General features: G+C 42.8%; 1 protein-coding gene across 2 annotated transcripts in view; it reads left to right on the forward strand.

Annotated features, from left to right (window-relative positions):
* Positions 1-13,461, forward strand: part of SNCAIP (synuclein alpha interacting protein) — a 127,711-nt gene that overhangs the window by 55,130 nt on the left and 59,120 nt on the right. For both annotated transcript variants that reach the window (XM_084832100.1, XM_084832101.1), the window contains exon 2: positions 6,467-6,570. In XM_084832100.1, the coding sequence (XP_084688226.1) occupies positions 6,514-6,570 (57 nt within the window). In that variant the 5' untranslated portion in view covers positions 6,467-6,513. The remainder of the gene's footprint in view (positions 1-6,466; positions 6,571-13,461) is intronic.

Below are 13,461 nucleotides of genomic sequence, written 5' to 3' on the forward strand. Positions count from 1 at the left end.
TGTTCACACATGCTGAATCTACACATAGCAGTTTTACCGTTACCATACTGCAGTGATAACTATTGGTGCACATTACACCAATGGGCACCAATAATTATCACTGCAGTATGATAATGGTAAAACTGTGATGTGTAGATTCAGCCACAGTGGCCAACCAGCTGTCGACCAGGAACCCACAAGCAGAGTATGAATGCAACAGCACCCTCCCACCCTTTCCCCCTCAAAATTGGTGTACATAGGCTCACTGCCTCTGGTGCTGGAGGTAGCACATAGCCATCTGGACTAGTTGCCATTGATAGCCTTCTCCTCCACAAATTTGTCCAACCCCCTTTTAAAGCCATCCAAATTGGTGGCCATCACTACATCCTATGGTAGCGAATTCCATAGTTTAACTATGCGCTGTGTGAAGAACTTCCTTTCATCTGTCCCGAATCTCTCACCAGTCGGCTTCATAGGATGACCACAGGTTCTAGTATTTTCAGAGAGGGAGAAAAATGTCTCCCTATCCACATTTTCCACACCATGCATAATTTTGTGGACCTCTATCATGTCTCCCCTTACCCTCCTTTTTTCCAAGCTAAATAATCCCAGCTGTTGTAACCTTCTCTCGTAGAGGAGATGCTCTAGCCCCTTGATCACTTTAGTTGTCCTTTTCTGCACTTTCTCCAGCTCTACAATATCTTTTTTTAGGTATGGTGACCAGAACTGTACACGGTATTCCAAGTGTGGCCGCACCATGGATTTGTATAGGGGCAGTATGATATTGGCATTTTTATTCTCAATTCCTTTTCTAATTATGCCTAACATGGAGTTTACCTTTTTTACAGCGGCCACACACTATGATGACATCATCATTGAGCTGTCAGCGTTTTCCGTCTCAAAGTCACTCTGAGCATTCAGGTCTGGGGGACGATAGCATGTTCCCAGGACTAAATTAGTTTTGGAGCCTGGCATTGCCACCCACAGTGCTTCTGTGGAAGAGCCTACCCCTTTTAGGTGTTCTAGTCCGCTCGACACTATGCCCTCTTTGACGTACAGAGCAACAACTCTCCCAGTACGTCCTTCCCTGTCCTTCCGATAGAGTTTATATCCAGAGATGACCATATCCCAGTGGTTCTCTCCTGCTCCACCAGGTTTCTGTAATTCCCACAATATCCAGGCTTTCCTTTAAAATCAAGCACTTTAAAATCATTTCTCCCATTTTGGCTCAGGGGCTTCTAGCATTTGCATAAAAACACCTATACACAGTATCCTTCCCCAGATGCCTCTGGCATGTGCATCTTTTGCTATGGGACCTTGGCCCCTTTGATTGGCTGTTATGTTCTGCCATGTACTCCTGGCCTATTTCCTCGCCTTCTACATTTGGGCAATCAAAAACATTTTCATCTTCATCCTTTTGGGGTGATTTAACCCAAAGCAGATGCTTCCCAGCTCCTGTCGGCTTTCCCCCAGGGTTTAGTTTATAAGCTGCTCCGCCACCCTTTTTATTTTTGGTTCCATTTTGGTTCAAGTGGAGCCTGTCCCTCTTGTACAGGCCTGGCTTGTCCCAAAATGTTCCCCAGTGCCTAACAAATCTGAACCCCTCCTCCCTGCACCACCGTCTCATCCACGCATTGAAACTCTTCAGCTTCGCCTGTCTAGGGCTGTGTTTCCACCAGCAATTTACTCCGAGCCTGCTGCATGTTGAGGTCGTTAAGGTTAGATGACGTCCTGGCCATCCAGCAGCCACCCCAGAACTTTTCAGGGAAAACCCAGATTTCCTGAGACTGCTTAAAGTCTGATTGTTTTCCTCAAGTTGGGTTCTCCCTGGTATAGTTGCTGTGTGCCTCAACCCCTGCATTGACCGTATGCTAATCATGCCCAGGGGTGTGCCTTTCACCGTGACCCCGGTCAATGGGTGTTTCCTTTCTCCTGTCCCTGTGATTCCCAGCACAAACCAATTAGTGTCTACTCAGAAGTAATATTGTGGCCAATGAGGCTTCTCTCCCAAATGCCCACATCGGAAGTAATTCATTTCCCCCAGCCCATTAGAGTGATCAAGTGCAGCAACAGGAGAGAAAGACTGGGGCTCGTTAGGCAGCTTCTCCCTCACTTGCACACATAGGAAGTAATTACTTCTAATTTTCACTTTCCTTAGGGACAAAGGGGGGAGAGCCTGGAGGGGGGAAACCCTCTCTTATTGGTTGAGCAGCCCCTGCCACTCAGATGACATTCACTCCAACCCCCCAACCCTACCCGGAACTTTGTTAGGAGAAGCAACTTAAAATGGGGCGATGTGCACCCCTATGGAGCCTTGCCCAGACCAAAAGCAGCTCCTAGAAAAATGCGATTAAGTCACTTTTTCCTTCTCCTTCCATTGTCATGGAAACAGGGCCTAGCAGGCCCTGCACATGGAACAAGTAGCTTTCAGAGAAAGCTGCCTTGGTGGTCCTGGATTTCAACTTCCTACCTAGCAACCTAAATTTGGCTTCCAGGCCCTCACAACTACATTTTCCCACGTCATTGGTACCAACGTAGATCACAACCATTGACCCCACCCCAGCACTATCTATTAGGCTATCTAGGTGGCGCGTGATATGTGCAACCTTAGCACCAGGCAGGCAATTCACTATGTGGTCTACATACCCATCACAAACCCAGCTGTCTATGTGTCTAATGATTGAATATCCCACTACCATGAGCCCCCCTACCGCTGGAGGCACATCCTCGGTGCAAGAGGATATTTCTTCATCTTCTGAGGAATGGGTGCCTTCTAAAGGATTGTTTCCCTCTTCCTCAGAATGGTGCTCTCATTCCCTGAGACCCACATTCTCCATGACAGCAGAGGAGCTGTCACCCTGGGAGTGGGACACAGCTAATAAGTCCCTGAAGGTCTCATCCACCAACTTCTCTGCCTCTCTTAGCTTCTCCAGGTCAGCAACCTTGGCCTCAAGGGAGTGAAATTGTTCCCAGATATTCAGGAGCGCATTACACCGAGCACACACCCACAACTTCATATAATCATACATAGATATGTATGCTATATGTTGATATGGTTCAGACATAATGATAAACCATGGTTCAGTGTTATGTGCACAAGCCTTGGCATGTTTCACTCCCCATTCCCTCCCCAACTCAGTCTCAAGGAGAAGTTCAGAAGCTTTTGCTTCTATTTTCAGTTAGCCATGGTTACATGTTATGTCTGAGCCTGGACAAACTGTGGCTAGTTTTAATTATGGTTTACGGCAGGGGTGGGGAACCTCACTCCTGGGGGCCAAATCTATCCCTACTGGCATTCCCAGACAGCCATGCCCCCTTCCCCTGGCCCCACCCCCTACCCTGAACCATTGATCGTTTGGTGTTTTCCCAGCTTTTGTGTAGTTTTTCCCCATTCTAAAAGGTTTTTCCCCCATACTAAAAGGTCCCCTAAGGCTTACTTATTGGAAGTAAGAGCTTCAAGCTATAATATGCTGTTCTGAATTGTTGTCCCCATCCCTTTTGCCTTCAGGCTGATCCGTTTGCATTTGGCTCTGTGCCCCAGTCGAATGTGACCCCCGAGAGTTTCTCTGAAATTGAATTCAGCCCCCAGACTGAAAGAGGCTCCCTACCCTTGATGTAGGGAAACAAGCCAGGATCATAAAGTCTGGTTTGAAGTTGGCTTGTTTCTCTAAACCAGGGGTGCAGAATCTCAGCCCAAGGGCTGAATTCGTTTTGGAGAAGCTTTCAGGGCCCTCCTGCCTCTCTTAATGATGCATGGCGGACACTTAATTTTTTTAAAAAAAAAACTCGCTAATCCATATGCATGACTCTTGCAAGCATGAATCATGAGGCTTCAGTGGTGTTTTTAATAGAAGTCTTGCACAATGCACACTTATCCTTTTTTTTTTAAGTCTGACACTGTGATTAGATCTGAGTGATTTTTTGTGTTTGTGTAGCATGTGCATCTGGGTGGTGGGAGTGCACCTTTCAGCATGTTCAAGTCAGATGCCTGCCTTGTCTCTCTTTAGCACTAGGGCCGTCCTTTATTCCCATTTCTCTGTGATGTTACCAAACAGCAGAAGAGATGCAATAAGACTTCAATTGGAAGGGAGAATAATTTTCTACTGTTAAGTAAAAGTTCTGAGAACATACAAGGATTCTCTTTCTCTAGATGATAGGGATTGCCAGCTTCTGGCCTAATAGGGCTTTTATGCCCTCATTTAGCCACATGGTAATGATTCTTCAGCCTCGTATACAAAATTCTTCCCTTCTAAGCAGCAATTAAATGCACAGAAGACATCATGAGAACTTTGGCATTCTGCATTTTTAGTGAGATTATTATGGATAAACAGGGCCATAGGGATGAGAATAAAAATACACAGGGCATAGACCAACCAAAATTAAGCATTTTTCAGTCCCACTGGAAGAGATTTGAGTAGGTACTTAACTGTTCCATTAAAATCACTGGGAATTAAAATGCTTAACTTTGGCTGAATTGTGCCGATAGTAAGACTAATATTAAGACTAATAATGAGCAGTTAGTATTTAAGGGCTTAGGTTTGTCATGGGCATACCTTTTGATGTTGTAGATTTTCCATAAGAACAAAATGATTCTAATACAACAACCTGAACTTCCTCTTTTAGATAGAGAAATGCTTGTACTTCAATATCTAGTTAATATAGAAAGATGAAATTTAAGTAGGACTGACAGCATTTCTTTTTTGCAATGAAAATTGCATGTATGCTTTGTTCTCTGGGACTTGTTCACATTTTTGTGTTGAGATATTTTTAGTAGTGATGTTTCCAAAGTTCATAATTACCTGCTGTGAAGTATGATTTTTTCCAGTTGGTAATGCTGTCATATACTGCGAATCAAGTGTCATTTCCCCCAGAAATTTTTCTCTGGTTTGGCATGTAAAATGTACATGCATGCTCAGCATTCTGGCTGACCAGGCTATTTTGTAGGCACAAGCATAGATAATCCTGCAGAATTTATTTAATGCATAGACAGTCTTTCATATGAACCCCTTACTGTTGATAAAAGCTCATTGATTCCTGTAAATGACATGACCTGTACAGAGCACCCAGCCAAGCAGCCTTTTTAGTCTATTGTCTGAATATTGGATGCTAATCACAGCTCAAACAGAGCTATGCAAAAGTTCCCAAAGGCTAACACTCCAGATAACTGTGGAGTCCCCAAGCTAACCAATAGAGGACAGCTCAAAGAAACTCTTGGCTTTGAGAACAAAATCACTGGGCATTCCCTGAATTTGTTCGGCCAAGCTTTTGGAAATTCCCTGACTTGAATGAGCTAAAGCTTAGACAGAGATCCTTAGCTTGCAATCCTATCAGGATAGGCGACCACCTCCAAACTCAGAGGCCACTGCCTATCCCATGCAGGGCAGGAGCAGCACAGAGGGGATCTTCCTTTCCGTGCTTCAGCCACCCTGCAGTTGTGGCTAGACAGCTGATTTCGGCTGTCAAGCCGCAGGAAGTTGGAGCATGGGGAGGCGGATGCCAGACACCACATAGGAAGCATCAGAACGGCACTTCTGCCCACCCCACCCCCAGGAACACCCTGTTTTCCCTGCTCTTATGAGCACAGAGCACAGGGCCAATCCGTGCTGCCCAAGAGGCAGTGCATGAGAGGGTGGAGGTCAATTTTCAGAGAACTGACCTATCCTATGGCTGTCTAGCTGCTGACTAGTGGCCATAGGATTGTGCCCTAAATATATATTTTCTGCAAGCCCCTTTCCCATCTATGTAAGAGCCCCGCCCTAGCCTTGCCCCCCATTCTTCCCAAGTAGGATGGGCTGGGAGAGAGGCTTACATGGAATATATAACAATACTCTGCTAAGCTTTAGCTCATTCAGGCTGATGCTTCCTCAAACTTGTTGAAACTTCAAGGATTCCTCAACCTTCATGCTCCCAGCATTTGGGAGCTTCTCTAAGCTGTGCCATATGCACTAAAATTCAGGGGACGCGAGGGCGGGGGTGCCCTTGCACAGCTATGTCTGAGTTGTGATTAGTGTCAGGAGCACTTTGATAACAAACAGATCAAATTTGGAGAAAATTTCCTGAGAAACAGAATTTCTCTTTGACAAAGAGTAGAATCAAAACTAAAAATTCTGTTTCAGCTTAGCCCTACTATTAGGATCAGTTGTCATGATTGTTTTTTGTAAATGTGAAGTTCCTGTCTCCCATACCTTTCTTATTCCCAGGTATGATTGCTTCGGGAAAGAGGAATTCAGTTCCCCTGTGAATTGAATTCCCAAGGAGCTCTCCCCTTGGTCGTTGCTGGGAACTACAGTTCGCAGGGGACGGCAGTGCAGATGTGCCACCATAATGAGTGGGACAGAATTTTTAGCGCCTTTTCTGAATGTTACTCAGTGCTCACCAGGCATCCTGATAAATAGCTGATTTCAAATTGAACTGAGGGGAGTTTGGCCATCACTACTTTTAAGTGCACTGTGTTAATTTTTGTCTTTCATTTTTCTCTTTTGAATAGAACTTTTATTATCCAACTAAGCCAATGAGGATGTGCATAGCAGAATAATGGAAGCCCCTGAATATCTTGATTTGGATGAAATAGATTTTAGTGATGATATAACTGTAAGTATGAGGCTCTTTTTTACTTCTCTGCTAAGCAAAAGGTGGTATTTTTGTTGTTGTTGTTGTTGTTTGATTTTAGGCCTAAATGCTCCAGCTATTTTCCCAAATAATTGGTGGGCAGGACAGAATTGCTTTAAAAAGGAAGAGACTACATTATCTCTGAAAGAGAGGGTTGAATGTTAGTTTTAAAAAGTGGAGGCCCCTCCCCACAAGTTGAAAATATGAATTCAGAATTGTAGCCATCCACGGTATGGTCTGGAGTTCATGATAATTACACTCAAAAAACTGAAAACATTCTGTTAAGGCAATGGGAGATTTAGCTGTGGTACTGATGGGTTGGTAGAATAGCACTTGCCCTGAAACACACAGATACAAGACTAAGGGTGCAGTCCTATGCGTGTTTTGACAGAAAAAAAGTCATACAACTCCCAAGATTCCCCAGCCACCATGGTTAGCTAGAGGGAAGCTGGGAGCTGTAGGACTTTTTTCTGCCTAAACATGCATAGGATTGAGCCCTTAAAGGCCTACCTTACATATGATTAAAGCTCATGGCGAGCCTGGTGGGTTCTCTTATGTCATACCTGGCTAAAATCCAGGGATGTTATTCCAGTAGTTCAATCCTGAGAAGTCACCAGCAGTACACACACTGAAATATGCAGTAATCCAACCACACTCCAAAAACTGTGCTGCCACCCAGTCCAAGAACCTGGCATTAGCCAGAGGAGACAAATGGCATGGCATGTCCTGGTTGCAAACTTGCCTAAGGTATCTGGCTAACCTTTATCAGGAAAGAGAATGAGTTGGGTGGAGCAATTAAATGTCCTCATCTGGCTGTGCTTATGTTTTATTACTATAATTTCTAGATGTGGAAACACTAAGGAATAAAATGGAGCTGCACCCTGAATAAACAACATCTCTATATATTCTGCTGCTGTTACATTTCCCTATTTTATGTCCCCCTATTTCAAAATACCTTCAGGAATCCACAAAGTTAACAGGTCCAACAGCTTATTGTAACACTCTAAGGGAAGTTAAGAATCCATTTAAGCCAGCAATTCGCCTGGAGAATCTAACTACAGTAATCAATTGTGATGCCATTATTAAAATGCTATCATTCTATGGTGCATACTTTGCAATTCTTAAAGGAACTAATGATGCAGCTTATTTCAGTGTCCCTAATGAGATCTTGACTATAGGTTATTCTCTTTTATGAATACCAATAAAAGCTCCAAACCAAATATGTGTTAAATGCCCAATTAGTGAGGGAATTAGACACATGATTGCTGAACTTATGTTTTTATTCTGGCCCTGTAGAGACATTGTACATGTTTAAATTTTTCAGCTTCTTTATTCAGAAGCCTTTTCCTCTTCAAATGATCTTAATCTATGACTATCTTTATATAGATTTTTAATGAAGGGAGGGTAAGACAGGGACTGCAAATTCATTAGACAATGATCCACTCCCCAAAGAATAATGCATTCCAGGTAACAGTTCTTTATCACTGTGGGGTACAGGGACATGTCCCAGAACCTATTTCTAGTCCCAATTTTATAGCCACATAAAACAAAGAAGATGTAACCTCTTCTTGTCTTTCCCAGTGTGCCTCAATTATGAACTTTACTGTCAGTTCCAGAAATGGGTGACACAAATTTTCCATGTTAATAATGAATGCTGCAAAATGCAGCTGACCATTCTGAATCAGAGAAATTGTTCAACTCATACGAAAAGTATCATCCTTAATCAACAACCGTCAATGTCACAGGCAGGGTTGATTTCTAATGAAATCAGTCATATGTTGAGGTTTCATATGAGCAAATCTTGCATCTTTTGAGTAAAGGTCTCAATAACAAACTTCAGCCAAGTTTCTAGATTAAATATCAAAGTTGTCTTTTGTTACTTTATAAAAATATTGTGTTCTGAAATCTGACATTGTTATCATGATTAGAGGCCTGTAAATAAAATCTATGCTACTTCAGTTCCAACCCATTGAGTGGACTTCAGTTTGAGGCACTTCAGTATGTTCTGACATACTTGTTTCATAGCTTGTTTGAAAGTTCCAAATTCATAGACAAATAACACCAGGCCCAAAAACTGGCAGCTATATTCAAAAAGAGCTTCCCAAAGACATTTGAGAGCCAGTGTAGTGTAGTGGTGAGAGTGACGGACTGGGAGCCGGGAGATCCGGGTTCTAGTCCCCACTTGGCCATGGAAGCTCACTGGGTGACTTTGGGCCAGTCACAGACTCTCAGCCCAACCTACCTCACAGGGTTGTTGTTGTGAGGATACAACGGTGAGGAGGAGGATAATGTAAGCCGCCTTGAGTTCCTTGCGAGAGGGAGAAAGGCGGGGTATAAATGCAATAAATAAAATAAAATAAAATTCCAATTACTTCCACAAAACCATTCTGTCAGAGTGGCCATATGTCCTATTTTACAAAGGACGTTCTTCTATTTGAAAGCATCCTCTGTTTGAAGGGCTGCCTGAACCAGGTCTGGTTTAAAGATCAAGAACCATACAAAGGGAGAGCAACAGGGGCCTTGAAGTTGCCCATTAGCAGTAAGCATGCTGATTGAGCAGGCACACAGGTCACCTGGTCACCGTCTTCCCTGCTATAGTGAGATGTTTTGTATTTCTATTTAAATGACAGTAATTAAGTCTAATTTTTCATCTGTACATATTAATCAGCATGTGCAAATCTTATGCAAATCTCTGTCCTCCTCTGTTTTCTTTTTTGGTGATGCATTTCCTCTTTTTTGGTGATTCATGAGTGGTCATCCAGTTAATTGTGCTGGCTCTTGCTAAATTATCGTCTGCTACCACACTATTGCTATTCTGCTAACAAGTTATCTCCTATAAGTTTAATTTTGTGCCGTCAAGGTTATATGGATTGTAAGGGTATGATCTAGCCATAGCTGGATTTCATTGGGAGCAGAACATATGCATAACTCTCCCATTGAAATTAATGAACTTCTTTGATTAGGTTGTGCCAAATGTATTCTAGGAAGGCTTGTTTCAGCATCTAGCCCATTGTTGGCACTAAATAAATAGTAGCTGGGACAGTGAAACAATAACCTAAAATGTCTATGTCTGCTATGCCTAGACCTTTCTCTGTACCAGAACTGCATTTTGTTCCTTCTGTGGTGACATAACAAGCTCCCCAAAAGTGTCTAGTTACATGATAATAAATAAATAAGGATATAGAAGCCCTAGTCAGGCAATCTACATCTGAGTAAATATGCAAGGAGGGCTTGCATGCTAGCCCTGCCTCCTCCTTACTCATTTCACTTTCTGAAGAGGAGAGACTTCTGTATCCATGAAAGCTCTCCATGTGATTTAGGACACTGGAAAATCAGCATTCATAATCTCATAGAGAACCTCCAGGAATACAAGAGGCTCTCCTCTTCAGAAAGTCACCCTCTATGAATTAAAGGCGAGAGAAACACATGAGGAGGAGTGGGGCTAGCACGCTCCTCCTCCTCACATGTGTATTCTACTCTGATATATTATGCCTGAAAATGGCCAATGTATTTCAATAATAAGATTAAGTAGATACAGCAAAGTAATATTTAATACTGAACTGCAAGACTGATCAGCAGCAACTCCCAATGGAAAAGGATAGGAACCAGGGAATGAAAGAAAGTGAAGAGTTGTTAGTAGCCTGGGAAAGAAGTGAATAATGTTTTTTCTTGGCGGCTTAATAATTTTCCTCAGCTAAAATCCTGTTCATTGTACTGACAGAAATGGCAGAAATTTTAAATGTTCATATTTTGTTTGGGGACAGGAGTTGAGCAGGAGGAAATCTGTTAATGTAATCAAACACACACCATTAAAAGCACAATCAAATTTATAGCATATTTAATCATTTTTTGTAGGGAACCGAATATATTTTAATGCTGTTAAAATGGAACAGTTTGTCATTCCAAAAGAGAGGAAATAATAGAGAGAGAAAAACTTGGCCTAACAAAACACTTTGCAATGGAGTATAAAAGCCTATTCCTAAGTGAATTGCCAATTGTGTAGCTGTTTAACCAGCACCACCTGGCTTCAAGAAGTTAGTGGTTTCCTTGGAGACCTGGTACTTCTCTTTCTGTTACAACCTTTTCACTACTGAAATATCAAAATGCATTAGTCGCTTTGTTTATACCACAAGCAACATATACAAATACTTCGTATAGTCCTCAGTTATTAAAGTCTACAGGTAGGGACAATATTTTTGTAAATTTCAAAAGGGTCCTAATATTTTGCAATACAAGAAGTTTATCCATACATCTCTGCTTATTAACGTGCAGATAGATAACTACATATTTTGTGCTTTACAACTTTGGTAGAATGTCCATATGTATATCAGAAGGCTGTCTTTGACTGAATAGATGACTCTCCACAGAAGATTATTTTTTCTCCACCTACTGTATATAATGTGTGTGCATGAGTTCTATCTTAATTGTATTAATCTTTTAAACAAGCAGATTTTTGAAATAGGTAAAACTGAGTGATTGTTAGTAGTCAAGCCTAAAGGAAGTCTTGAACCTGAGAGATAAAACTGCAGAGAGACAAGCCACAAAAGCCACCTTGCTCTTATCAGCCAGAGCGGGTCAGGTTTTGGACCAGGATTACTTGCTACTATAAACACCTTTTGAGACCTGCTCTTGCTGTTACAGACTGCATTTGCCTTGCCTTCAGCTGCACATGATCCAGGTCTGACAGAAATTTATCTAAGGCTGTCTGCAGTCTCCTCCAAGCCCAACTTGCGATGAGCAGCAAGCTTTCCACCTCACTAGCATGCTTGAATCAGATTATCTCTGAAATAAGCCTAACTATTTCCCCCCAAATGGCAAAATAGCTGAACTAATTTCCAAGCAAAATTCAGACTGAGACCAACCCAGTCCATTCCCTAACTTTCTCCTTCCTCCTACCCACCAAACTGCATCTCACATACATGTCCTCTGCTGGCATTCCAGCGGTGGCAAAAAGTGGAAGAAAGGCAGGGAGTGAAGACTCTGTACGCAGAACACTAGGTGAGATGTATCCCTTGAGAAATGTAGCTTTTCCAAGGACTGCTTCAATGTCCATAGCCCTTAGGAAAACCATATTTTTCAGGGGCTATTTGTGACCTGGCATGCTTCATAGCAACACACCATTTTGGAGGTAGGAGACACTTGCCTACACTTCCTCCCTCCCACTTTGCACCATGCTGAAATGCCTTCAACCAGGTAATTGGACTGTAAACAAAGGGTGAAGGGGGTTGGAGGATGGAAGACAGGAATGACATTCTTCTCTGCTTCAGATTAAAATCTGAGCTGCAGAAGAATTAAGGAGTTGTAATACTCGCTCATATTTGATCTAAGCATTATGAGCTCCTGAGACTTCAATTTCCAAGCTCAGAAATACAAGTCTCAGCGGCATCCATAACCCCACACACTCTGCTCTACCTCCTGGGCCCAGTTCAAGAATATATCCTAATTTTCTTAATTAATTGCTTACTTAGTTCTGTGTTTATATAGCTGCCCCATAACAGAACTTCTCTGGCCAGCTGACAAACAAATGTAGCATTAAAATACAGTATAAAACTATAAAAATTAAAACACATATTTTAAACGGAGAGACCCAGACTAAAAGATACCAATTATTTCAAAGGCTTGTGTAAAAGAAAACGTCTTCACCCAATGCCAAAAAGACCACAAAGATGGGGCTAGGTGAGCCTCTCTGGGAAGGTTGTTCCATAAACCAGGGTGCGACCACTGAAAAAGACTTCTTCCTCATAGTCATATACCTCACCTCATTTTGTGGGGGTACTCAGAGCAGGGCCTCTGAAGAAGACCTTAAGGTTCAAATAGTTAGGGATGCAGACGATGGTCTTTCAAGTGATCAGGTCCCAAGCCATTCAAGTCTTTAAAGCAGGGATGGGGAACCTCTGCCCTGTGGTCAAGATACAGCCCGTGGGGAATCCCCATCCATCCCTCAAGCTTCTCCCCCAGGCCCTGACCCCTTCCCCCAGGCCACACACCCTCTCCCAAGCCCCTGTACTCACCCAGCCTGAAAATCTTTTATCACCAATCAGAAGCTGAACAGAGAGAAGAGATTGTCCCAGTGGTAATTAAGAATTCAAAATGGAGTAATGGCCCAGCCAGATTATAGATAACAGGATGTACGGTGCCTTGCATAAGTATTTACCCCCTTTGACTTTTCCACGTGTTGTTGTGTTACAACCTGGAATTAAAATGGATTAATTGGCATTTTTACCATTTGATTTACACAACACACTTAACACTTTGAAGTAGCAAAATATTTTCACTGTGGCAGAAAAGTTAATTAAAAAGTTAATTAAAAACAAACTGGCATTTTTGGTTGCATAAGTATTCATCCATTGGTGAACAGCAATTTTCAAGTCTTGCCACAGATTCTCAATCAAATTGAAGTCCGGACTTTGCCTGGGCTTCTGTCAGGGTGGACACTGAGCCCATAGAATCCCAGAGTAGTTCTGATTCTGAGGAAGAGCAGTCGCTCCTGGGAGGGGAGCGCGCTCCTCTTTCCCAGGGCCAACAGCTGACGGAGATTCCTCCCACCAGCATTCCTGGTTTAGTTAGCAGTCCAGGGAGTGACCAAGCACAGATAGCAGACTTGGTGGATGCGCGACGCAGACGCAGAGAGTGGCGCCAGATGGAGGGCGCAGAAAGAAGGTGAAGTGCCAGGTTGGCGCGCAAACAACAGCTGCACCCAGAGGCTCCAAGGGAAAAGGGGAGGGACTCTCCCTAGCCCATAAGTTCAGGGTCTGCCAGTGATTCCCTTTCAAACGGGGACCAGCTGTTCCAACTTAGGCCATAGGTACTGTGCTGCTCAGATCTAGTTGCAATCGGTATAGTTGTTAAGTTGTAAAAGAAGAATAAAGTTTT

This window comes from Heloderma suspectum, chromosome 2, assembly GCF_057233095.1.
Source record: "Heloderma suspectum isolate Gila_16-S chromosome 2, 16-S_ref, whole genome shotgun sequence".
In the NCBI taxonomy this organism is placed as follows: Eukaryota; Metazoa; Chordata; class Lepidosauria; order Squamata; family Helodermatidae; genus Heloderma; species Heloderma suspectum.